The sequence below is a fragment of the Rhinichthys klamathensis genome, unplaced genomic scaffold, assembly GCF_029890125.1.
Source record: "Rhinichthys klamathensis goyatoka isolate OS25496 unplaced genomic scaffold, OSU_Roscu_1.1 h1tg000181l_1, whole genome shotgun sequence".
In the NCBI taxonomy this organism is placed as follows: domain Eukaryota; kingdom Metazoa; phylum Chordata; class Actinopteri; order Cypriniformes; family Leuciscidae; genus Rhinichthys; species Rhinichthys klamathensis.
Window position 1 is genome coordinate 1,457,716 of NW_026606709.1, and position 27,661 is coordinate 1,485,376.

The following is a 27,661-nucleotide window of genomic DNA, read 5'->3' on the forward strand; positions in this document are numbered from 1 at the left end:
CGCCCTTCATCTAATCAATGTTTGCGATGATTGGTCCATCTGCATGAATGGCTTCTAAACTGCCCAATTGTAGGCTGTCTGTAAGGAGCGCCAACCAATCATTGAAAAGAGAGATTAGGTCAAAGGCGGGATTTGTCGAAACAGTGACCGCTCACTTTTCCTTTATTCCGGAAGTATTTTCCCATTCATTTTTTTTTTCTTCAATTAGGATTTTTTTTTAAATCCACTGTAAAATGTCCTTAACCATTACCAAAAGCAACCAGATCAGACATTAATCTCAACATAACAAACATTATTTTTCAAAAAAGTGTTAGAAAATCGGAAAAGTACAGAAAGGTAAAAGACTAACGTCTTTTATGAGGCCATGAACTACGCATCCCATGAAGCATTACGAATGACGTATTAGAATCCAACAACGCTACAATATTGAATTATAAAAAATTTTTAAATTATAAAATACATTTTTGAAGCGTATTGGAGAAATAGTTAAATATATACAGATATATAAAAGTTGTTTGAGAGAATGGGTCGTCTGGACTCAATTACTTTATTTGCATTGCAAATGGAAGTGGAAGTTCTCTCTATCCTGCCAAAAGTGTAAGATATTGATTATTCCTGTGATTTTTGTTCATCAGAATAATAATCTGTTGTCCTCTTTTGTAATTGTGTACACAAATATTTTTTGGGTGGATATGGAGAAAATAATGTAGAAAAGGAAAACATATTATAACCAAGATTAATAATTTTGATAGCTGTATTTAGGCTATGTATTATTCCAATGAAAATAATAATAATAACATTTTCTTTTACAATTTTACATAGGCTACACAAAACGAACAAAAACAACAATAGACAAGAAACATGAAAAGAGGTGATGGATTGAAGATCCACATCAGAGAAAATATATTGATCTGTGAACTTCACTGTTATGAACTGCATTGAATAATAATTTTTCTGCTGCTGCAGTTACTCAAATTAGTTCAAATTGATTCACTTCATATTACATATGTTGTTCAATTATCAGGAAGTCATGGATCTTTCAACTTTAAGTTTGCACACTTTTTTATTTACACAGTTTAAAGGTGAAGAGGGACGATGATCTGCATTAGGAGGAGTTGTAGTTGCGGTTGTGCTTGTTGATCCACAGGTGCTTCGGTTTCGGATCGTTCATGTAGCGTTCAAGCAGCAACTCTTTTTCTCTTCGCTCCTTCTCCTTGATTATTTTCTTCTCCTCCTTTTTTCTTGGCCTTCTCCTCTGCCCAGGTGAACAGAACAAGTGGCACTTTTCTTTTGTACTTTTTCCGGACGTTCACATTGTGCTGGGTCTCATTCTTGGGACCGTCAGGAGAGACTACACAGAAGAGCTTCATCATGAGCATCGATCTCAGAGGCATCATCTAAATGGCTCGCGCTCGCCCATAATACCTCCTGCACCTCACTGTCCTTCTCCAACTAAGCAACCATCTTTCTCGGTTTCATTTCAGCCTCCAGCATTTGGGGGCATTCAGACTTGAGTAAGTCACTGGCCCAGACAGTGAGGTGCAGGAGGTGTTATGGGCGAGCGAAGTGGTGGAGGTCCAGGGATTTGAGGAAGAGGAAGGTGACCCCAGTGAAATGGGAGACTCCAAGGCCATACAAGGCCATTTGGATGATGCCTCTGTTAGTTTTCTTGTAAGGTGCAAATGTTTGTTGCTGACCCACTTTGGCTGAATGTGTTGGATAAAGTGGGCCATTGGGTTTAGGTAAAGTGGGCGACCTTTAACCTTCAGTAATTATACTTAAATTCTTTAAATAAATTGACATCCATTGGTTATTTAATAGCTGATGTGTATAATCTACTTTTTTAGAAAACAGAAATGAGTGTGCAGTCAGGAAATTCAAGGCAGAGATAGAAGAAAGGAAAGAAAGAGCAGAAAGGAAGGCAAGGCATTAAGTTGAATCTGTGGTGTGAAGAAATGACGAGAGGAGCAAAATTTAAATGCAGAGTATAAAGCTTTAAAATTTGGACACAAAGTTAATTTAAGGCGTTTAGAGAAAACAGACAAACATTTTTTACAATATGGTTACCATTTTAAAGATTCCTCTTGTTCAGTTTTTGTTAGCCTTATTCATTCAAAGTGGGTCAGCAAACATTTGCACCTTACAAGAAAACTAACAAATGTTTAAACATTTTTACATTCTTGCAACAATTCTATTCCTTTTCAGTAGTAACAAACAAAATGGTAACTGTCAGAATAATATTTGTTTAGATTTAGAGAGCAACCTTAAGTTAAAAATCTTATGTCAAAGGGTTTTTAATTTTTCACCTTGAGGGAATCTTCCTTTGAGGTCTGGCCACACCCCCTAATGTCATATTGCATCAACCAAAATAATTGTAATATTTAAAGAAATAGCATCTCTTTAATACAAACCCATTGAGCAGTACAATCAAGCTTAAACGGCCCACTTTACCCGCATTCAGCTATATGCCTCCAAGAGAAGACTTGCCACATGACTTTCCAAGGAAATCCTTATCTGATTATTATGTTATCCTATGTTATCATGCCGAATCCCTCTTTTAGCCATGTTTTTTTAAGCATGATATATACATACAGATAAGCTATTACAAATCACAGTTAACATCCCGACTTGTTCTTTACAGAGTTTATTCTGAGTTTGGAACAGAGATGAGTTTATTTTGTTTGAAAATTTTGATTTCCGAAGACAGGCAAAAAAAGAAAAGAAAAAATAATAATAATGATAATTTCTGTCAAATCACATTCACATTGTGGACATTTTAACACGGTAATGTTTTACATATCAAACAGTGTTCATTGAGCCTCGCTGATAAACAAGAGCTAAGGGTGCCTGTGTTTTTAGCAGTGCAATAATTTAACTTTAAATGTCTAAAACAAACTGTGGGACTCATAATACCAAATAAACTAAGGCAGAAGCTGACATTTTTAATATTAAAACATATTTACAACCTAACATGCAATCTTCCCTCTGCAGAAAGATAAGTATGCTTGTTTACCATTTACAGTCTTAATAAAACAGTTTGGCCACATATTTCATCCCGTTCAGTGAATTCCACATAAAAATCCCACTGAAAAAAAAAAAAAAACAGTGGAAGATTACAAAGGCCTCAAAGGAAAAGCATTATGCACAATTACATAAAATTCCTCCTCAGCTATTTAAACTCCCAAGATTGAGCTATTGATGCCTGAATTGTTACTATAATCAAAATAAATGTATACTGCATTTCTGCAGACCTTAGAAAAAACTGGTTTGACAAGATGTATTAGGGTTAACATTAGGTGTTTATGCCTTTTCTTTTTCTGAAATATTCAGAATATCACTTCAGGCAATATAAACAGCATAACATTACATAGTCTTTCATGGACCAATGACACCAGACTTAGGTTTTTTTTTTCTTTTTTTTTTCTCACATTTTACCAAATGCCATTGTGTCTTAAAGAGACAGTGGCTCAGAAGTAATTATAGGAGATGGGAAATTAAACCTTTATGTGCAAAGAGAAAGAAGGGTAATCACATTGCACCGCTTAATGTGGCAAATTCACATTTAAGACCAAACTGTGAAAAGACCTTCAACTTCACAGCATGTTAAACCTATATTACAGGTAGATATCTGTGATGAAGGCATCTAATATAACCAAAAGTAGCCCAAATCCTCTTTTAGACTATTTACGTATTCTATAATTCATGATTATGATAATGTTTTGCCCCTATTTGGTTCTTTATCAAGAATTTTACCCAATACCTAACATATAAGAGTAGTTATCTATTAGATATAAATAGACAGCATTTCAAAAAGACCCATCCTTTATCCTTTCTAAATAACAATCAATCCTTTTCACATCCAACATTTTCTTCCTCCACCTAAAGCATCTGTAAAATAATATTTCTAAAATGTCCATCACGGCACGCGTCTCCATTAATCTGCGCTTACTTGACGTCACTCTTCTTCAAATAACTTTACCTTATTTGGCTTGAAATGCACGTTTACGAATTAAATATTATGAAAACAACTCTCCTTGTTCTTATTGACCCGGAAACTTGCAGGCATTTCACGACAAGCCTTTGGTTTCTACACTTAAAAAAAAAGTTTCAAATAGTAAACATTGAAATTATACATGCAAAACTGTCTTTTCCAATCCAATGATAGTTTTCCTTGCATCGGTGCCCTCTAGTGGCAGTTCTATCTGTGCAAACGGGCCAGTTCACAGTCCTGTGAGGCTGTCTGGCGGAGGGGGGCGTTGTCATCAGTGTTCTCCGGCTCCTGAGCATTGCCGTTTGTGGGGCCGCAGTGAGGAGTGAGTTTGCGGAGATACTCTGCGTGGACAGGTTTGTGGCACTGTAGCACCCGGATCGCCTCGTCGATCTTGAACCATTTCCGCTTACGACCTGCAAAACATATTTCAGAGAATTTTGAAATATTTAAAAGCATAAAATACAGCAGTCTACGGATCCCCTTAAGGGACATGGTGATGGAAAAAAATTTAGATTGGAGGAAAAATTATGTCAATACTAGATAAATAAAATTAGTCATATCGTGATTTAAATATTGGTCATATCGCCCTCCCATACTCTCACAAAAGTTTAGCGTATATAGACCTACCTGCAAAACTTCAAGCACTAGAAATAAGAAATACTACATCAATTGTATAAAGTAATAACATGTATTAAAAAAACACTGCATGGTCTTCAGTGTAAATCAAATTTAATTTTTTTTTTTTAATTAAAGTTACAAAAGTGATTCAGTCAAGAGCAATGAGAAATGTTCTCTTTTTTCTTGTTTGAGTAACATTAATAACAACAGCAGGTACATTTGGATGCTGTCAGTTTAAAGGAATACATGATTTTGAAAGAAAGTGGTGGATTTACAAGTTTGTTGATGTGCATTTCTTAGAAACTAATTTATGTTTATGTTAATAACCTTGTTCCCCAGCAACAATTCAATAGCAGAAATACAGGTTTAACAGCAGCATTAGTTAATGTCATGATTTACTCACCCTCAAGTTGAGGCAAGTTGACTTCCATAGTATTTTTATCCTACTATGGAAGTCAATGGTCTTCAACTCATCAATTGCCTGCTTACCGACATTCTTCAAAATATCTTCTTTTGTGTTCAGCAGAAAAGAGAAATTCATACAGGCTTGAAACAACTCGAGGGTGGGTAAATGATGACAGAATTTTCATTTTTAAGTGAACTATTCCTTTAAGACCGACTGCACGGATCCAATATACTCGTGCATTTTCTTTCTCAACAACGTTCACTTTACGTTCACCTAAGACATAAAATGACTGTGTTGACTTGCAAATACATGGTCACTTTGACAAATAAGTATGTGTATTTAAATGGATAGTTCACCCAAAAATGTAAAATTCTGTCATCATTTACTCACCCTATGAATTTCTTTCCTCTGTTGAACACAAAATAAGATATTTTGAAGAATATGGGTAACTAAACAGTTTTTGGTCCCCACTGATTTCCATAGTAGGGAAAAAATACTATGGAAGTCAATGGTGCGCCACAACTGTTTGGTTACTGACATTCTTCAAAATATCTTCTTTTTTGTTCAACAGAGGAAAGAAATTCAAACAGGTTTGGAACAACTTGAGGGTGAGTAAATTATGACAGAATTTTCATTTTTGGATGAACTATCTCTTTAACTCTTCAAGCCCAATTTGTCGGCAAAAAGCACTCAGTTCAGTTCTCGCGTGCTTTATGAGCAGCGGCTTCATGCGCGCACGTCTCTCAGACAGTGATGAGAAATATAGCGTGAAAAAATATAGAAGAAATGTGTAGTCTTTCGCTGCTAACTGTGCTTTAACGGGTTCAAATCACTTGTTTTTAAACAGCAACAGTTAAAAATGCATGCATACGATAAGCTTTCGTGACTGCGTAGCACAGCAACGTCATGTGAGCCGCGTAACCACGATAGAGCAGATAGTTCAAAATCTCTACCAGTTGACAAATTTCAACCGATTAATAGTGTCTACCGGTATACCTCCCGCCCCTATGTGAGAGAATGCAAAAGCATTGAAAAATATTTGTTCCTCATTTTCACCATGTCCCCTTAGGGGCTCTGCAATTTTTAATTTTGTCCTCGCAAGAGCTACATTTACTTTAGACATATATGCAATTGCCCAGCTAACAAAAATATGTTCTTAGAATTCTTAGAATCCCGTTAAATTATGAAAATGATATTAGTGCCCGAGCACCAATGGTGCGAGAACCCTCATTTCTGAATGTTCTCTGAACAAGTAGCAACATTTAAAAAACATTAGACAAACTTCCAACTAAAACGTTTCAGAAAAAAAGTTTCACGAACGATGCACAAATAATATTTCTTGTGCTAATGTTTTGAGAACATTATTAAAGACCAAATAACTCTGAATTAATGTTCTATTAACATTACTGGAAGAAAGTTTGATCATAACTTTGAGAAAACCTTGCCAGAACATTAGCCAAAGTTGAGAACATTTCCTGTTAGCCGGGTAAATACACTTGCTGCTCAGTTTTTTTTTTTTTTATATAAAAAAACACCAAAACATATAGCGCAAATATATAGTTATCCAACAAGCGCAAATAGGGGAAAGGGAGGCAACAGACATCCAATAAAAAATGTCCAATGTTCTTTATACAGTCCAGTAAATGGAACGATAAGGGTGTCCAGGCATCAATAGTAGCAGGTTTAACCTTAAGTTGTGCTGTTGTACATTCATATTTTACTATGTTAAGAAAATGATATATCCAGTATGTTTTGGTACACATATGTGGCATGAACCAATTTTGAATTGTTTTTTGTTTTTGTTTTTTTGCAGACGCAAAACCAGCCAACACAAAGATCAGAATCATCATTAAGGAGACACAGACCTGGATTAAAGATCTAGACGGTTTGAAGACTTGCTGCTCAGTTTTAAAAATGCACAGCTTTATTTAAATACAGTACAAAAGGTCAACTTCACAGTGAATTTGACAGACATTTGGCTGCCCAACCATCTGACTGACAAACATTCCACTGTATTTATAGTCCTCAAAACTGTCTCTCACAAAGTGCTGAAACTTAAACATTCACCTTAAGCATTTTTAAACATGTCATATATGCAGGAAGGTTTAAGGTCATTACTTTGACAATCAGACTATTGACCTTTTCTATGCATTCAGCTCAGCTCTGTCAAGTTCACCCGCTTCCGCTCTGTGTATTGAGGTTATGATGCCCTATTTGGCAGCCGAAACTATGGTACAAGCAGAGCGAGGCCAGCGATAGGGGAGTGTAGTGACGCTAACTGGAAAACAACTGTGCCCCTGCTAACAGCACGCCTCCCTGTGAACAAACTTCGGTCTATTTATACGGCTGCTTGGACTGAAGAAGGATTACCTGTTTTTTTCATTCCTCACCATCTACAAATAGTGCAAGTTTTGAATTGCGCTGTCTGTGGGAAAATGTTATTATTGTGTATCCTTCCTGACAACAAAAATTCAGTTAAGTAGAAGGTTTTAAGTGGCTAATCCACATGCCTGCTCTATATCTGTAATAGCTTTGGAGAATAGTTCCATAAATCCCCATATTTGCAGCTGCTTACAGATCAGCAGTTGCGTCTTATGAAATGAAATGAAATGAACTGGTTATGATAAGCTTGTCTAAAACTATATAAATTCTGTCCTGTTAGCAGACTAAGCTGTTTGTAGACAAATAAAGTCCCAACTATTGATTCAATGCAGACTTGGGAAAAGGTCACTTTGTTACAGGTGAACTTCTCTGAAGAACCCAATTTCCATAGTAATCAATGCGGCCTGTGTGCTGCAATATTCCAAGTCTTGTTCTGAAGCCGTACGATAGCTTTGCATGAGATTTGAGAACTATGGCGAAGAGCAACTTTACCAAATGGCTTTAGAAGAATTGTAATGTAGCACACAAATCAGACTACTTTCATGCCGTTTTTTTTTATTTTTTTTTAAATCAGCCTAAGGGTACATTTACACGAAAATAATGTACTAAAAACGGAAAACGGCGTAAAAAGTTGTCGTTTAAACAGCCCCTTACTTATCATTATAATGAAAAGTTCTCTAGAAATTCTGCAATATTACTGTTCCACAAAAAAGTCGATCAAGAGTTAGTAAACATTTTTTTAACCTTTTAAAATAACAGTTTACCTTATAGTTTTTTTTAAATGGCTGTATTTATTTGATCAAAAATACAGTAAAAGCAGCAATATTATTTTAATATTACAATTTAAAATGTAGTGCCACGTGATCCTTCAGAAATAATTCTAATATGCTGATCTGGTGCACAAAAAAACATTTCTTGTCATGATCAATGTTGTAAACAGTTGTGCTGCCTAATATTTTTGTGAAAATTTTCCAGGATTCTTTGATGAATAGACAGTTTAAAACAACAGCATTTATTTGAAACAGAATTTTTTTGCAACATTATAAAAGGCTGTACTGTCACTATTGATCAACTTATTTCATCCTTGCGCAATAGAAGTATACATTTCATTTAAAAAAGTGAATCAACTCAAAAGCAAATCCAAATCAAATGTGATCTGATTCACAAGTGAACAACTCTTTTGAGTCGGTTCATTTTAGTGAATGAAAAACAATTATGAAATCACATTTCAGCCGTTACTGAATTAATCTGAATTGTTTATACAAAGAAGACAGTCTTATTCATAACATCAACTCACCAATATTGACCGAGTCCTCCCAGTCTTCCAGTGTCTCTGTAACCGTAAGCACATACACATATGTCCGATGCTTGCTGTCCTGGTTCTGCTGTACAGAATGAGAAATATAAAGTTATCACATGGCTACACAATGTGCATAGAGTAGGTGTGAAGATAAGATATTTATGAATGTTTATGAAATAAAGCCTTGTTTATTGAAGTATCAGTGACAGCGTCTTATTTTATATAAGGTGGTTTGGCAGTCTTACCTCAAACACCCCCAGTAGCCTGCCAAGGGTACCCCTCACACCAGCCTGTTTAAGCAGGAAAAGACACGGAAAAGGCATTAGAGAGACTCACTTTTGTCCCAACCCACAAGCCTTTTCAGTTTTAAACATGGTTGAGGCATCAAACTGTAAATCATACAGAAATATAGTTTAAAAAAAAAAAAAAAAAAAAAAACCCATATATTACATTAAATATATGCATGGGGCTATGATGCGTTATTGTGCAGATTATGGCACTTTTAAAAAGGAAATGACTTCTGCTATGACATAAGCTGCAGCATGATTCTATCAGTGCTAACAGCGGCTTAACATGAAGAGGAGCACACCAAATTTCTGGAACCGTACCAGCTGACGCCGACACATCAGGCCAAAACATTAGCCCCAGCTCACTGATCCGGGAGACCTGAGCTGCGTGTTTCCATAACACAGGAGATTCCCGGACAACATAATGCTCATAAGGGAACATCATGTCTTCATTCAGACATTGCAAAATGCCCCAACCAGCCCGAGCTCACCCTGCAAATTGGGTTGATACGACTGTTCACAATCAGAACTGACAAACAACAGGGGGCGATTTCAGGGACTATGAGAGATTTGTCTATTTAAAATGCCCTGAGAGTGTTTCTGTCATCTCGGTGTATCCTCATCTGACACGATCCCATAACATGAGCATTGCCCTAGACAAACCCTGAAAATAAACATCATAGCTGGAAAAGGACCAAATTTAAACATTTCATGAGGTAAAAATGTCGTTTTTATGTCCCATCCAGAGTTTTAGCCAAGCTACATTCATTTAAAGAGGACCTATTATGCCCCCCTTTTACAAAGTCTTGATTTTGTTTTTGGGGTCAATTGGAATAGGGTTTTATGCTTGAATGCTAAATAAACACCTTATTTTTCACATATTGCAGCACATCTCTTCCCTGTCTGTCAGTAACTCTCCGTTTAGTTCTGCTCTCGTATAAAGCCCCTCCTTTCAAAAAGCACAATGTGCTCGGATTTGTTGGTTGGACCAGTGTGTTGTAATTAATCAACAGCTTCAAACTTGTGTTTCGAAAATGTCACACCCCTTACCATAGCCGCGAGTTTCAACACACTACAAATGCAACTCAACCAAGAGGACTTTTTTGTGTATGTCTCAGGCAATAAATATTTCAATGTGGGATGTTGTGATGTGTACGTTTCCGGAAGAAAAATCAAGACTACACTACTCCTGGGCAAAAACAATAGGCCAAGCCAAAATGGCAAAATATTTAGTGGTCTTTTAATGCTCTCAACCATTTTAATCACAAATCAAATTGGGAAATTAGCAAGAATTGCACAAATACTGTAGATAAAGTAACTTAGGACGGAAAAGCCTTTCCCCAACTTGCAGACAGCCTTTTACATGAAGAAGAGTCAGTGCTGTTTCACTCAATTTGTTTCACTCAAGTTCATTTGAGTTTATTGTGAGACCAAATATGCACTATAGGGTTCAAATCTGGACTCTGACCAGGCCAAAAGATGAGCCTCATGGACTTGTTCTCAAGCCACTTCATGGTTGTCTTTGCAATTTGGGCCGGAGCATTGTCTTGTTGAAAAATAATATCTGATCATTACTCTTTAGATAACTTTTCATTTGTGAAGCAAGCCATTCTGCAATATTCTCCTGTACTCCAAAGCATTATAAATGGTAAATGGACTGCATTTATAAAGCGCTTTCACAGACCCAATGGCCACCAAAGCGCTTTACATTTGCCTCACATTCACCCATTCACACACTCATTCACACACCGACGGCGTATAAGACTTTTCACAGTGGCGTAGCTCACCAATACCAGCAGCGAAAAAGGCCACCACACAATGACACCTCTTCCTCCATGTTTCACTGTGGTAGAGATGCATTCATTGTTATATTTCTCACCAGATTTTCGAAGACACCGCTCTGGAGCGTCACCATGCAACTCATGTTTCATTGTGATTCATCACTCCACACACCTAGGAGTGCATTTGCTTACATTTTGCTAATTTCCTGACCAATAATTTGTGGTTAAGACAATTAAAAGCTTAGAGTTTAGCCATTTTGGGCTTGGCCCTTTTTTTCTGCCCAGGAGTGTACAATTGAGGCGTTTCAGGGATTTCAGAAACAGTGCTTACTGATATAGAGAATAACTCACTTTGGAGTGGACTTTGTACTTTGTAACTTTGCAGACTTTTTTAATGTGCATTGTTCAAACAGCAAAATTACATAAGAGAGTTGAAATGTAATAAAGCATAATAGGTCCTCTTTAACATGTCAAGAAAACAAATGTATTAAGTTATCATTAAATAATAATAAAAAAAAGTTCCTTTTCACAAGAGGCCTGTTATAAAAAACGATCCGCTTCGCAAGAGCTTTGGGACATCCCATCGCTGGCAAAGCCCCTGGGGGTTAAGTTTTAGGTCCCATGAGTGTTGCCATAGCCAGCAGCATGCTGTAATTCACAGACAGGTTTATGGTCTCCTCCAGGGTCTCCCTAACACTCGAATGGCTTGAGTTACACCTTTTAAACCATTATGTAACAAATAAATCCCTCGAAGTACAAAATAAAGTCTTATGTATGAAGGATAAAATGGAAAACATAGGCCAAATATGGCTTAGTTGGGCAGGGTTTTTTTTTCCAGTGTTATGCAACTATGCTTTAGTTAACTGAAATGTAAAACTCATTCAATCGATTTTAAATTATTGAATTGAATTCAATATGTTATTAAAGAAAGCATTACAAGCTGGCTGATTTATTTTCTTATACAGCCAGATAGCTTGCCCAGCCCACTGGCTATTCGTTTAGGGTACAATAATTAATTTCATACTTTTTAAAAAAACATTGACTGCTGTAATTAAGCTGCATTCAGATTGGGCAACTGCAAGTGTCCTAACACCATGACTCTTGAACCTCAGGGACATGTGCATTTCAGATGGACGAGGCCAACGGTAACAGGACACGGTTTCTAAATGTCGCTGTAATGCTTCACAGCTGTCAACAAATTACCCTCTTGGCATCCTCTACGATGGCCCTTCAATGTCATGACACAGCCCATCCTTGAAATGGACCACATAACCATTAGCAGGGATAAACATGAAAAGATTCATTTAGTGAAGCCTCTTAAATTGGAGACGAAAGAAAACGGGCTGATGTACAGATTGGGAATGATGATTGAGGAATCTATATGGTGGTGGTGGTGGTATCACATGACCATAGCTCTCAAACAGTTGAGTCAAAGGTGTGGGCAAAAACTGAATGGAATGCAGTGTGAATGAGAGAGTTTCATGGACTGTTTATGGGAAATTAAACTGCATAAAACACATTGAAAAAAGATAAACAAAGATGTGAGCTTAGTCTTTAGTTTGTAATATTTTGAGTCAAGTCATTATTTGACTAATTTAAGACATTTTTCCACAACTGGATTAAAAATTGGTTTACCGAGATGATGATTGGTTGCAACTTGCTGTACTGTGTTACTAAAAAAAAAAAAAAAAAATAGTATGCAGCATATAGTATATACTGCTAGTGCTAAGTATGCAATAAGCAGGATGGCATGGTGTAAAACAAAAAATCCTGGTGACAAGATATGAGACAGCTGCAAACTATAACTCTCACCTAAACATGAGCACGGTCTCTATGCTGACGCTTTAAACATAACTACAGTACAGTCAAGCCTCATTTAGGACCTTGGACCTACCGACAGACCCTCAGAAGCCTGAGGGACCAACATTACCCAACAGACCACCTGATGATGCAACCCCCTTCAGTAAACCAGTAAAGATAAGACAAGATTTTTATTTTACGTTAATAAATACATAAATAACATAGAGATCAACTGATAAGTCACAGTTACTGATAAAAAAACAAAACAAAAATAACAACTTTATTCAACAATTTCTTCTCTTCCGTGTCAGTCTCCTACACTGTTTATGTTGTAAAAACAGTGTGACGCTTCTGGGTTCTACGTCAGAACGCCGGCTCATTATTGGCCAGCTCCAGGGTCAGCATCACACGCATGCGTCGTGTTGCTCACGTGAACAGCGTCAGCCAATAATGAGCCGGCTTTCTGACGTAGAACCTGGAAGCACTGCACTGTGTTTACAACGTGAACAGTGTAGAAGACTGGCACGGAAGAGAAGAAATAGCTGAATAAAGTTGTTATTTTTGCGCACAAAAAGTATTCTCGTTGCTTCATGACATTAAGGTTGAAGCACTGTAGTCACATGGACTATTTTAATGATGTTTTTACCCCCTTTCTGGGCCTTGAAAGTTGCAATGACGTTGCTGCTGGTTCAGAAACCTCTCGGATTTCATCAAAAATATCTTAATTTGTGTTCATGAAGATGAACAAAGGTCTTACGGGTTTGGAACGACATCAGAGTGTGTAATTAATGACAGAAATTTCATTTTTTGGTGAACTAACCCTTTAAATCTGCAGTGGTCAGCTAGTAAAAATCATTGCTCTCAGAAAATTACGAGTTTACACGTTGTAATTACAAGTTCTACAAGCATGTGAAGGCTTTTTACAGTTCAGAACTGTTACTATAATTATGAAATGGTGTGAACGCAACTTTCACTCTGCAGGAATTTGGACCTTTAGGGCCAGAGTCGAGAACCAATGAGGAAGAAACCTCGAGGACATAGCTCACCTCCTCATAAACCTCTCGAACCGCAGCTCCTCCAGGCTCCTCTTCTGGCTCCATCCCTCCTCCTGGAACGATCCACTGATCTGGGTGTCGACTGCTGCTAACGAGCAAAACCTGCCACACACACACACACACACACACACATTCAAAAACAGAGCTTAGTCAGCTAGTCCAAATCCAAGTGCTCATCAACACTTTGTCAGGATATCTTGATTGCATAACTAAGCCTAACCTGATACTCCTCACAGTACCATCAGTAGCAAAAATACCATCCATCTGATAAACGTCCTTGCACTCTAGAAGTGCAAAGTAGCATGCACTGTACCAATTCATTTTATTTTTATTAAGAGTGATAGTTCATGTTGTTCCAAACCTGCTGTCTGAGTATCTTTGTTAATGCTGTGACAGTTTTTCAGTCTTCAGTGTCAATTGTTCAATGTCTATTAAAGTCTACATCCCTTAATCCTCCTATCCAATACCTAAACTTAACAACTACCTTACTAACTATTAATAAGCAGTAATTAGGAGTTTATTAAGGCAAAAGTCATAGTTAATAGTTAGTTAATAGTGAGAAATGGTTAACGGTGTTAATGTTTTGACTGTTTTTGTCCATGCAATGAATGTCAATGGGTTCCAAAACAGCATTGGACCCCATTGCCTTTCATTGCATGGACAAAAAAAAGACATTTCAAAAAATATCTTTTAGAAAGTTTGATCACAGTCTTTTACTAAAATGTGTATATTTATTACAATTGAATTTCTGCTTCCATAATGAGCTACTGCATTAATCTCGCTCTATCCTGTCACTCTCCACCACTCTTCTAGAAGGCAATCGTATATCTGTGGAATCACGTCTTATAAATAAACTACCAGCAACAGCTGTCTCAGCCATAGCGACAGATTCTGTCTGCTGAGAGTCAAGCTCTGCTTTGGGGTATGAGGTGTGGGAGCAAAAACAGCTGCGGCTGGACCAGGTGACCATGAGAGATGTGGAGAAATCTCACAGGTTCCGCCTTTACATTTCTCCTGAAGGATCACGCGGTTCAATCATAGCTTTAGTTTAGGAAAACCTAAGAATCAATATGCCCACTAATGCAGATGGTTCAGTTACAGTTGTTCAAGGATAAAAATACAGCATGGTAATTAGAGTTAAAGTAGTTCACCTTTATTTTTAGCAATTTAGAGCACTTTCATTTCAGCAAGCATTGCAGTCAATATTTGGCTATGTGAACTGTTATGCAAAGTTCCCCACCCACTGATAGCTTTGAATTTTTTTTTTTTGATTCAATCATCCTTGGAACTGATCAATTGATTAAATTAAGCCACAAGGTTAACAAACATTCTGACTAACAGCACAAAACAGCAAAGGTATTTACATGAATCTGTCCAAATTGTCAACATAAAGACAATTTTTAATAATTATGGCTGACAGGCAGAATATAATCCCTGATATGTAGACTACATTATTATTAACCATCAAATCAAGAATCTCAAATATTTTTATTATATTTTACATTGAGTAAAATAGAGCATTCTGGAAAATTAACTGTTCTCCCACCATAGTCTATAGCATAAGTAAAATTAATAAAATGTATATAAATTAAATTCCTACATTTGGAATTTCAAACGCTTCTAATTAGTATAATTTCCTTATTCTAGAAATATGTATGACAACATTTATGGGTATAATTTTAAAATTAAATCATTATTCAAAGATTTTTGCAGTTAGACATTTCACTCCATTCTACTTCAAATTGCAAGAATTCTGTTTGTAACAGTGTTCACTGTATTATTGTTATTTTGGAAATTAGATATTATAGATTTTATTTATATTTTTATATTTTTCATTTTAAAATCTGTTAAAAGTTATAGTAATTTTTTTTCTATGTTTTTTGGTATGTACTATTTTTTAATTGGTTTCGAAGGTTGTTAAAACCGGGGGTGGTAGTGGGGATAAGCTCCCACTTCCTATAAAATGCCCTCAATGGTGTGCGTCTCAAACAGCCTCTGACAACCCAGTCCAGCTCCTGGCCTTCCCGTGTGGCTTAGCTACTAAGTCCGGCGAAACCGTTCCCACTAACAGGAGAAGGGGCAAAGGCGGTCCTCTGGCGCCTCAAAACCAGTCGCTTCGGGCAGATGGGGCTCGTCAACCTTGGATGGTAGCTCATCTAGGAGAAGGCAACTCTGATTCCAAACCTCCGCTGCCTTGCGGCATACCCCTTCAGGGGAAAGGCTAAGGGAGTAAACCCTGACAGAAAATCCGGAGCTGGAGTCCCTAAGGCGGCCTGGCATAGTATCGTCTTCACCGGCAACTCCTGCGGCGCAGCTGGAGCCAAGCTGTATCGACTCTGTCTTTCCCTTGGATTCTTCAGCTTCGCGGAGAGGGGGGGCCTGCTGCATGGGCAACAGCTGGCCCTCCATATAACCCTGCCCAGGCTCTGTAGCTCCACTGGAGAGGACACTCCAGCGCCATCGCAAGATGTCGACTCAACACGGGAGGGGGCAGTTACCGGTTATAAGCTCGTCCGATTGGCGAAGGAAGCGAGCGCCAGGGGTCCCCTTCGACGGTGGGAGAGGTCATCGCGCCTCATTGGACAGCTAGCGCCCGCCTCAAGCTGGGCAGCCCCCAGCCAGTAAGGTGCCGTCCCGCCATGGCTCACCTGCCCCACTGGGTGCGTGGGGATTAGAGAGGCATCTCTCGAAAAGTGGGCCACTAATCACTCGCACCAGGCAAGTCAAAGGAAGAACCAAGAAAGAAGCCTCCAGCTCTTCGTTTCGCTAGCTGGAACGTCAGGACCATGTGTCCAGGACTAACCGCAGACCTTCTGCAGATCGACGACGCAAGGAAGGCGGCCGTCATTGACAGGGAACTGTCACGACTGAACGTCGACATTGCCGCCCTACAGGAGACCCGGCTGGCTGACAACGGCACCATCAGGGAAACAAACTACACTTTCTACTGGCAGGGGAAGTCCCCAGACCAACCCAGGCAACATGGTGTTGGCTTCGCTGTGAAGAAGACACTTGTCAGTTTCACCGAGCTCCCCACAGCAGGCACAGAGAGGATACTCACCCTCCGGCTGTCAACGTCTTCTGGCCCAGTCAACATTCTCAGCGTGTACGCCCCAACCCTCTGCTCCACCGCCGAGGAAAAAGATGAGTTCTACCAGGCCCTAGATGAAGCGATATCCAGGTGGCCCAGCACTGAAGGCCTTTACCTCTTAGGAGACTTCAATGCAAGAGTAGGAGCTGACCACAAGGCTTGGCCCACCTGCCTCGGAAGCTTTGGGAGGGGGAAGATAAACGAGAATGGCCAGAGACTGCTCGAGCTCTTGTGCCACCACGGCCTGTGCGTGACCAACACCTTCTTCAAGTGTAAAGAGATCCACCAGGTGTCATGGAGGCACCCCCGATCCCGCCACTGGCACCAGCTTGACCTAGTCATCACCAGAAGAGCGGACATTGGTTGCGTCCTCCTCACCCGCAGTTACCACCGTGCAGACTGCGATACGGACCACGCCCTCGTAGCAAGCAAGGTGCGCACTACACCCAAAAGGTTGCACCACTCCAAGAAGAAGGGTCGCCCACGCATAAATGCCTGCTGCGCCAGCAATCCTGAGAAAACCCAGCAGTTCATCAGCAGGCTGGAACACGCCCTCAGCGAGGGAGTGTCAGCAGATGACACCATCGACTCCAAGTGGCCCTGCCTCCGCGACGCGGTTTACAACGCCGCCATCACCGCCTACGGGAAGAAGGAGCGGAAAAATGCCGACTGGTACGAGGCCCACTGGGAAGAAATGGAGCCCGTGACTGAGGCAAAGAGGAAAGCCCTTCTGGCCTACAAGGCCAATCCAAGCCCTAGTACCCTACAATCCCTCCGGACTGCCAGGAACAAAGCCCAGCAGACCGCCCGCCACTGCGCCAACACCTACTGGCTAAACCTCTGCAGCAGCATACAGAGAGCTGCCGAGACAGGAAACGCAAGAGGGATGTACGAGGGCATCAAGAAGGCAACAGGCCCAACCCCCTCCAAGACCGCCCCCCTCAAGTCCAAGACGGACGAGGTCATCACCGACCAGGAAAAGCAGATGAAGCGATGGACGGAGCACTACCTCGAGCTATACGCGACGCTGAACGTGGTGACTGACACGGCTCTCAACGCCATCCCAGACCTACCAGTCATGGAGGAGCTAGATACCCCACCAACCATGGACGAGCTCAGCAAAGCCATCGACTGCCTTGCCTGCAGGAAGGCGCCAGGGAGCGATGGAATCTCTCCAGAGGTTCTAAAGAGCGGGAAACCAGCCCTGCTACAACCACTCCACGACCTCCTCTGTCTCTGCTGGGAACAGGGCTACATCCCCCAGGACATGCGAGACGCTAACATTGTCACCTTGTACAAGAACAAGGGAGACCATAGTGACTGCAACAACTACCGGGGCATCTCCCTCCTCAGCATTGTAGGCAAAGTGTTCGCCCGCGTCGCTCTGGCCCGCCTGCAGACCCTCGCCTCCCGCGTCTACCCCGAGTCCCAGTGCGGCTTCAGGGATGGCCGATCAACAGTAGACATGATCTTCTCACTATGCCAGCTGCAGGAGAAGTGTCAGGAGCAGCACATGCCACTCTACATCGCCTTCATCGACCTCACAAAGGCGTTTGATCTGGTCAGCAGAAGCGGACTCTTCAGGTTGCTGCAGAAGATTGGTTGCCCCCCACACCTGCTTGCAGTGGTCACGTCCTTCCACGAGAATATGCACAGCACAGTATGCTACAACGGCGCAACATCCGAAGCCTTCCCAGTCAGCAGCGGAGTGAAACAAGGCTGCGTCCTCGCGCCCACACTATTTGGTATCTTCTCCATGCTCCTCCAATACGCCTTCAAAGACTGCAGCGAGGGTGTCTACATCCGCACCAGGTCGGACGGCAAGCTCTACAACATAGCCCGTCTCCGTGCCAAGACCAAAGTCACAGGGGTACTCATCCGTGAGATGCTCTTCGCTGATGACGCAGCCTTGACCTCACACACGGCAGACGGACTTCAGCAGCTTGTCAACCGCCTCTCACACGCCTGCAAGGAGTTTGGATTGACCATCAGCCTGAAGAAGACCAACGTCATGATACAGGGAGCAGAGACCCCTCCAAACACCGCCATCGATGGGTACAGCCTGGACGTTGTTGAGAACTTCACGTACCTTGGGTCCACGATCTCCAGCTCGCTATCCATCGACTCTGAGATCAACAGCAGAATCGCCAAGGCAGCCGCAGTCATGGCCAAGTTGAATCAGCGAGTGTGGAACAACTCCAGCCTCACTGAGATGACCAGACTGCGCATGTACCAAGCCTGCGTGCTCAGTACGCTCCTCTATGGCAGCGAGTCATGGACCACCTACGCAAAGCACGAGAAGAAACTCAACAGCTTCCACATGCGGTGCCTGCGTCGCATACTGCATATCAAGTGGCAGGACAAGATCCCCAACACCGAGGTGCTGGAACGAGCCAACATGAGCAGTATGCATGCAACGCTCAGCGAAAGACGGCTGCGGTGGCTTGGGCATGTCAGGAGGATGGACGCAGGCCGCATCCCCAAAGACCTCCTCTACGGCGAGCTGGCTGAAGGCACCAGAACCACAGGGCGCCCCAAATTGCGCTTTAAAGACGTCTGCAAAAAGGACTTATAGCAATGCGGCATTGCCCCCAGCGCATGGGAGAGCCTGGCTGATGATCGCTCCGCTTGGCGACAAGCAGTCCGGCAGGCAACAATCAAAGCAGAAGCGGCACGAAACGACACTGCCGTGGCAAAGAGAGCTAGGCGGAAGCAGCGGCAACAGCAGCCTGACCAGCCATCCCCCTTCTCCTGCGCCCAGTGCGGCAAGGACTGCCACTCTAGAATTGGTCTGCACAGCCATTCCCGGCGGACACACCGAGCTACACCATCGTCTCCCGACACGGGCGGCTGCCGATGATGACGACGACTATTTTTTAATGACTATCTAGTTTTTATTTTTATTTCAGTTTTAGTACATCAAGTTAAGCTAAATGTAAATGAGAAAAACTGCCTTGGCAACTAGAAGTAATATGGGTTTAATTTTTGTTTTATATTTTGTGACGACCCGTGTCTTTAGTAGGGTTTTCCCCAGCGCTGGCTGGATGTCTTTGCCCTCCTTAATGGTCACATTGTAGACACCTGTTGCTTACTTCCCTTTGGGCCTTTAAAAGAAGCAAGATGGATGGCAGACGAGGGCGGCCTACTTGATTTGTTTCATTTTGTTCTTTGTTTTGGTGTGCTTCTTTTTGCACACACCACAATGCCACAGCATATTACATTTCCCTGCATTCATTTAGTGTTACACTACTGATGATGCCTGACTGCTACATTACACATATCTTTTGTATAGTTTTCCTTTTCAAAGTTCGGCTTTCTCGTGTTTCCAGTTTCTCGTTTTGAATGGTGCACACTGCTGTTTATAGAACACATACCAGCTGTAGACGTTAAAAATCAAGGGTAAAAGGACTGATTCAAGGACTGTCTGAAAGTCACAACAAATGGATAACAGTTTCTATGACTTTAAAAACAACCCATTCATCTGAATAACATTACTTGTAATCAATCAATTACTCAATCTTTTTCTCCACTATAAAATTATTATTTAGCTTTATTACTCCAACCCCTCATAGACCTGAGCATTTGCTGACATACTGACCCAGTTCAGAGCCCAACTGACACTCAAGATGAAATGCATGTTAAATCCTATCCTGAGTCTGAGGGGCACGTGTGGCCCCATCGTCATAAACATCATGACTAAAGAGAATGTGAATCTTTTCAGTTGGGCAAACCCCAGCAGACAGGCTGTCTTCCAGTCACGATAGGCATCAGGGTCAGGGCTGTGTTTGACATTTCAGGAAAGTCTGTAAATGTATTTGTGGATTAGATTATAAAAGGTTTTACAATTTCACAGATAGTTTTTGCAACTTTGAATGCAAGACATCATATTTGGCAAATGCTTTTATCCTATACGCCCCGTTTACACCTAGTATAAAGATGTGTTTTGCTCGATCGTATCACAAGTAGACGAGGGAGACACATTCCAGTTCACACCTGGCGTTTTAATCCATCTCTTTTGTCTACTTTCAACCATTTCTGTCCTGATTTCTTCGAGGAGAGGTCTATGGGCGGGTAAATGTATGGGCTTTTTCAAATCTTTCGATCTAATGGACAAAATAAGCTTGTGTAATTTACATATGGACGCACACGGAGACGAAAGAAAAACATACGGAGAGCATCAGCTTTCGTTTTTGCTCTGATAGCCACAAGACCATGCCGAACGCGAAGTGCGTGTTAGAAATCATGGTGAGAGAACATTGTGCTTGGTACGTATTTCGTCTTCAAGCCAAACTTAGGTCTTCAGCCAACAAAGTTTAAATCCCATCTGGCTAGTGGGCTTCCCATAGGTCAGTATGCGAAAATTAGGCAGCCTTTTGCAGCTGTTCAAACGTATCCAACCACATGAGCGTCTACTACACCATGTGAAAGCAATCCGGTCAAAGGCATTTTCGACTCTTCTGGAAGTGGTCGAAAGTGGACAAGCTTGAAACGTTTTAGACCCGTTTACACCTGTATTTAGCGTCGTCCACTTGTGATCCGATCGACCAAAACACATCTTAAATATCAGGTGTAAACAGGATCCTAAACTTCTTACAGTGGATTGAAGCTAGGCTATTGCAGCATCAGTGTGTGGACTGGAAGGTCCTGGGAATCGAACCCATGACCTTCCAGTTGCTAACGTAATGCTGTACCAGACGAGCTACTGACATGCTAAAACAACTCACATTCATAAAGCTCACAAGCTAAAGGAGGAAACGCTTACGGCTTAAAATCAGTCACGTACAGCACGCAACTGACTGCCGTTTCATTCTGGCTTGTTTTAAGGGTCATTGTTCAGGTTCAGTCCACTGTTTCATGTTCACATTTAAGGGGATCATTGTTGCTATGACAACTCTGGCACTACTGTTATTGAACCAGTCTGCTGAGCTTGACAATTCAAAAACTGAAATAAAGTCCCTGAGGCGAACGTGGTCTTCTTGGTAGACCAGAAATGACTGTTTATCCCTAACATAATTCGTTGTATATTTAAAGCTAAAGTTATAAAATCTTCTTTTGTTTGGGACAACTCTGTCCAAAGAAAAACAGTTCAGGCATTTTACCAAGATGCAAAACAAAGACTAGCAAAGCCACCACATTCAATAAAAGTCTTAAGTGGGCAACAGAATGGCAGTTGCTCAACCCAAACACACACCCAAAAACACAAACACATTTTTCAGAAGCACTGTATCAGCAGTATTCTTTCTGAATGTAAATACACATCCCAACCATGAGGAAAGACAACAAACCATGTTTTCTGATAAAATGACATGCTTATTACTGCTGTAGTATTATCATTCAATGCACACAAGCAAATTATTGTTATGTTTGGAATACTCCATCTCACAATTCAATACGTTCAACTTTTGACCTTTCCAGTGTGATGAATGAACCAGAAGAAATATTCTGCATAATTTGTTAACACCCTTTGAGAGATTATTTGACTGATTATTTGACAAATACGTGATATATAGTTTACAAGCTATTGACGTCTTTCCGTGGTTGAAACACTGATTCAAGGATTACATGAGAGACATATTACAAAATTTGTATCTTTTAACATACCTTAACATACCATTCAAGCCCATTTCCAATCCGTCGAAATCGAGGCACCAATCAGAAACGTTGGGGCGGGCTTTACACGATGACGACAGCCCTGAGATTTTGAAGCAGATTTTGTAGCCTACATTACAAAGATGGACGCCGCCGTCGAACATCACTCGTTCGAATCAGCTATCGCGTCTGTTTTAAGCGATTTGAACGTTTCCTTTTTGTTAAAAACCGAGCAAAGAACAACACTCGGAGTGTTTCACAGTGTTTCTCCGCCGCTCTGCATACGTGATCTCCTTCATCGCTCTGATTGGTTTTAGGTCTATCCGTTGGTGACGCCCCTCTGGAAATGATTTGTCTATGACGCTTTGGCAGACCATAACTCAGTTACAACTGAGAATGGTCTGGTTTTAACCAGGCTACTGCGCAACATTAAAGTCATCATGAAATCCAAATTGACCCCATTTACTTTGTTAGCGCACAGTACTATTCTTGTGGTGAACAATTAATTAATTAATCCGGGGAAGTTAGAAAAAACATTTGTTTGTCTTGGTAATTTTTCCACGATTCCAAGCTTCCGCTCCGGAATAGAGTGGTGCAGGTATGACTTCACTTTGTAGGCCAATAAGCAGTTAGCATCACACTGGTTCCCTCGAGAAAAACTCAATAGGATTTTCCCATAGGCTTTTGGATTGTCGCTAAAAACAAGCTCTGTGATCAACAAAAGTTTATGATACTTACACGTTTTGTTTTGTTCATAATTTTCACAGATGAACACAACTTTAATGAATTTTGAAGCCTAAATGCAGTCACCAGAAGTAAATAGCAAAAGGTAGGCTATGAACGAACTAGCGTACATCACGGCCCCATGATTTCAAAGTCACCATCACTAAGCTTCCGACAACTCTTTCGGTTATCTTAAAGACTTTTCTCCAGAAAGGTTGAGTTAGAATAGTTTATAAGAGCACAATTATAAGCATAGCGAGGCTGTAACAGCGAACTGAGCTTACATGTTCAGCATGATGACGTTTAATCTCCTCGACTGCCTCTGTAGTCCCATTTAGCCAATTGTTAGCAACCGCCTGGGGTAATCCTGAGGTATTTTATGCCACGGAATAAAACGTGAAAGTGCCTTGAGTTAGTGTTCACCACATACCTTATTTCAGCCATTTAACAAAAAACCCATTCAAAAAACCCATTGACTTCGGGACGATGGAACCGGAAGTGCTAAATTACTAACTCGCTTCCACGTTTTGGCCTACAAAGTGATGTCATACCTGCACCACTCTATATCCTTAACCACCTCCCTCCAACCATCAGTCTGCTATGAGCAAGGGATGGAGATGAGGTGTGCTAAAGTAAAACCCCTATTCAATATTCTGTTTCACTGGGAAATACGTCACAACACTGAAGTAAAGTCGGTTGCAACTTGTGGTTCACAGGGACTTTAAAGAGTGCCAAAACGTTATTCATTGTTTGAATTTTATTATAAAATTGACAGAATTCGAAAGCTGAGACTTTGTTTCATTACAAAAGTAACAGTGCAGGTGACGTCAGAACCCAGAAGTCTAATTCACAGCTGGTTCCTTCGAGATTTTCCTGTGGGGTTTTATAATGGGGGTTTTCAATTCATAAGTAAAATAAGGTCTTGACTCTTGACGATACTTTGACTTTTTTTTTCTACAACATACACTGCACACACCCAAAACTGTCTTGTTTAGTTACCAATTAGAAAGATATGTTTCCAAAAATAAACACTACTGCTTTAAAATTAGCATTTTCGATATGGGTGTGAGTAAATTACCTTGTAGAACCAAGCGTCGTCAAAGTATCATCAAGTTATGTTTACCACAGGCTTTATTTTACCCATAAATTGAAAAACCCCATTAAAAAAAAACATAGGGAATTCTCTAAGGAACCAGCGGCGAGTTAGACTTCCGGGTTCTGATGTCATGGCATGCACGCTACAACGTTTCTTTCATTAATCAACTGAAAACAGCATAGACCAAAAGATCGATTCTTGGGATTTAAGAATCCATATCGGTTCATCAAAATGAGAATTGATTAAAATCAAGAAATTGCTATTTTCCCCCAGTCCTGTTATGAGGCTTTGTGAGATCTTGTAGGACAAAAGCACAAACAGCAGATGAGCTAAAGGACTGCACTTCTCCCGAGTGAGCTATGTTGTAGCTTGTACTCAGCTAACTATCACCACGGCAGGAATGCATTGACGTCCACAGTAGAGTTCCTGTACTCAACACTTAAAATGATCAGAAGAGCATAGAAATACACCAAAAAGAGGTAAGATCCTTCCCAAAGAGGCGGATAAAAGAGAGCTGGACAGCAATCAGTTAAAACAATTAGAAAGAAAGAGAGATTAAAAAAGTGGAGAAAGGACTCAGTCAGGGGACAGTAATTGCTGTCATTCTGGTTCTATAAATTGCTGCTGATATGTCACTTGGAGCCTTAGAACATAGTGTAACTTACTCCCCCCTCCCCTCTCTTAGTGCTAATCACATGGAGGAGAAACCTGGGAGACCAGGTCCTGTTGCAATGCGGAACATTCAGGTTCGGAGGCTCCCGTGCCTCAACATGCTTTATGTAACTTTGACAACTCTAGTACTACTTAATTAAAGATTCACTGACATGGTAGTTTGGTCAAGTTCATTTAAGGAAAAGAAGACATCTATGGGGGAGTATTTGTGTATACAACAGCATTTTCCTGTAATTTCTGAGTGCACTTTCCACATCAGGTCAAGCCCTCGTCTCAGGAGTCAAGAACACCTCGACTGTGACTGACAAGTTTCATAATAGACAGTTTTTTAGTCTAAGCAGAAACTACTTTCGAGGAGGTCGCAAAATGCTGTGGGTGATCAATTTGATTGTACTTTCTCAATGAGAGACTTTAAATTATGTGGAACACTTTCAAAGCATAGACAAAAAAAAAAAAAAAAATCAAAATAGCTCACAGATTAAAGCAAGTCATTCAGGTTTAGAATGACACGAGGGTGAGTAAATTATGTAAATTATACATTTTTGGGTGATTGTTTGTGACTATCCATTTGACATTTTGAGCCTAGAGGACAAGGTGCATAAATAGTCTGTACTGTACTGTACATGTCAAGCATTCGCCATTCAATCACAAAAATCTTAGTACGCTACGCACTAAATCCAGCTCTATAAAACAACAGTTCAACTAAGTCCGTCTTATTAAAAAATACCTGAGACAGACCAGACCAAGCAAACTAACTCTATGAAAACAAAATCTCACAATATACAGTACATTTAAAGAGATTAGTTAACAAGTGCAACCATGCTTATTAAGAACATTGTGTTCCTTTATTCTCGCTCTCATATAGGCTACTCATATTGTTACCTGTTTTGAACAGCTGTCATTACTCAGGAGTAAAGCTCACTGCTGGCTTTTAGTGTGCTGATCTCATTGATTACATTTATAAAACCTGCCATCAGTCCTCCATGCACAGTCATATATTTCTAGACATGAATCATGGATTAGTGGTCATTGAGTGTTGAGAAGCTTATTGTAAAGTGTAATCTTTATTTGTAATATTATTTAGTTACTTTTAATTATTCAGGTTATTAGAACATAGGCCTATTCCTGCTTTTATGATACTATTTAAATAGATTCATTCATTCATTTTTCAAGATTCATTTTTCATCTTACAAGTACAATTTTGGTAACAGTTTAAGGTCCAATTCTCACTATTAACTAGTTGCTGTTTATTAGTACTTATAAAGCACAGATTAATGCCTTATTCTGCATGACCATATTCTACATCCCTTAATACTACCCAATTCCTAAACTTAACAACTACCTTACTAACTATTAATAAGCAGTAATTAGGAGATTATTGAGGCAAAAGTTCGAGATAGTTAGTTAATAGTGATAATTGGACACTAAACTAAAGTGTGACCAATATTTGTAGCTATTCTGATTAACAACTGTAATAAAAAAAGGTAGGCCTGGTAACAACTATAGTCACAGGTATCAAATAAAGCTGAAACATAACTATAAATAAGTACTAGTACCTATTAAATAGTTGCTGGGAAATTTGGATTATATAACTGCTGCATCTGTAATACATAGTCGGAATTTTTTTTTTTTTTTTTTTTTTTTTTTTTTTTTTTAACGCCACGTTAGCTACGGGCTACACAATATCACAATCCATAAAATTATAAATTATTATATAAAACATTTCATAGAAAATCTAAAATAGGCTACATGTGGGTGATACATTCTGAAATATTTCATGTAAACATGTTTCTAAATTAAAGCATTTTCTAGCAGTATTATAAAAATTACAGTTCAACAGAATATATGTTTAACAGTCCAAGGAACTTGACGTAAGGCATAAAGGAGGAACTTCATAGTCGGAAGATACTCAACAGCAAAGTTGCAGTGGAACAGTTAACACTAACAGTGGTAACTAATTAGGGGGTCACATGTTACAATAACGTTCCATTAGTTAACATGAACTAACAATGAAAAATACTTTTAAAACGTTCATTAATATTAGTAAGTTTATTTTAAACATTGACTTATAATAAATTATTACAATCAAGTTCCATCTGTTAGCCTATTTAATGCACCTGAGCTAAAATTAACTAACAATGAACCGTTGTATTATTAACAAACGTTAAAAAAAGATGTGAAATAAATGTATTGTTCATTGTTAGTTAGTTAATCAATTAATGATACATTATGTTGACGTGTTATAGAACAAGAATCTAATGATCCTATACACTAATTGTTGGCTTACATTGATTTAAGAAATAAGTCCTGGTAAAATAAAATTGCCTACTTAGTAACAAGGAATGTCACAAACAGGTTTCAATGTCTATTTCTGACGTGTGTGTATGCAATAGTAGTCGTACAGTAGTCGACAGTTATAACACTAGATAAACCACCAACCACATTTGCACTTTTCTCAGCCTTACCTCGTCCTCCCGATCGTTCTTGAAACATAGACACGCTGCTCGTTTTTTGAAGCCCTCTCCGTCATATGTCCTTGTCTGATTTGGCTTGAATTTCATCATGTGGGGTTTTCTCCGAACAAAACAAGAATACAAGTGTTCTCGGTTGCCTAGTTGTTGGATCGTACGCTCAACGCAACTGTCTTTCAGGCCAAGAGCTGAAAGTCGTCCCAGATTTTCCAGGCTGATCATGCAGTTTGCATTTATAAGACGTGCCTCATGTTAAAGACATAATTCCTCTCTGGACAGCGGAGATTGTGAGTTGGGGTGTTCTCATCTTGACCATGGTGTCAGGTTGGTGCTGTGTGAAGTGTGAACACTCCTCTGCTGCGGCTCTTCAGTTCTGCGCAGTCGCCTTAAATCAGCTGC

General features: G+C 40.1%; 1 protein-coding gene across 2 annotated transcripts; it reads right to left on the reverse strand.

Annotated features, from left to right (window-relative positions):
- Positions 1-2,929: 2,929 nt before the first annotated feature.
- Positions 2,930-27,652, reverse strand: nudt4a (nudix (nucleoside diphosphate linked moiety X)-type motif 4a). Of its 2 annotated transcripts, none has more exons than XM_056261221.1 (5): positions 27,257-27,652; positions 13,612-13,722; positions 8,943-8,987; positions 8,695-8,779; positions 2,930-4,404 (listed from the first exon to the last, which is right to left on the reverse strand). In XM_056261221.1, exons 1-5 carry the CDS (start codon positions 27,482-27,484, stop codon positions 4,199-4,201), a joined length of 675 nt encoding a protein of 224 aa, XP_056117196.1. In that variant the 5' UTR covers positions 27,485-27,652; the 3' UTR covers positions 2,930-4,198. The 2 variants fall into 2 exon arrangements, with proteins under 2 accessions (XP_056117196.1, XP_056117195.1); XM_056261220.1 differs by having other exon boundaries at positions 8,695-8,782.
- Positions 27,653-27,661: the final 9 nt, after the last annotated feature.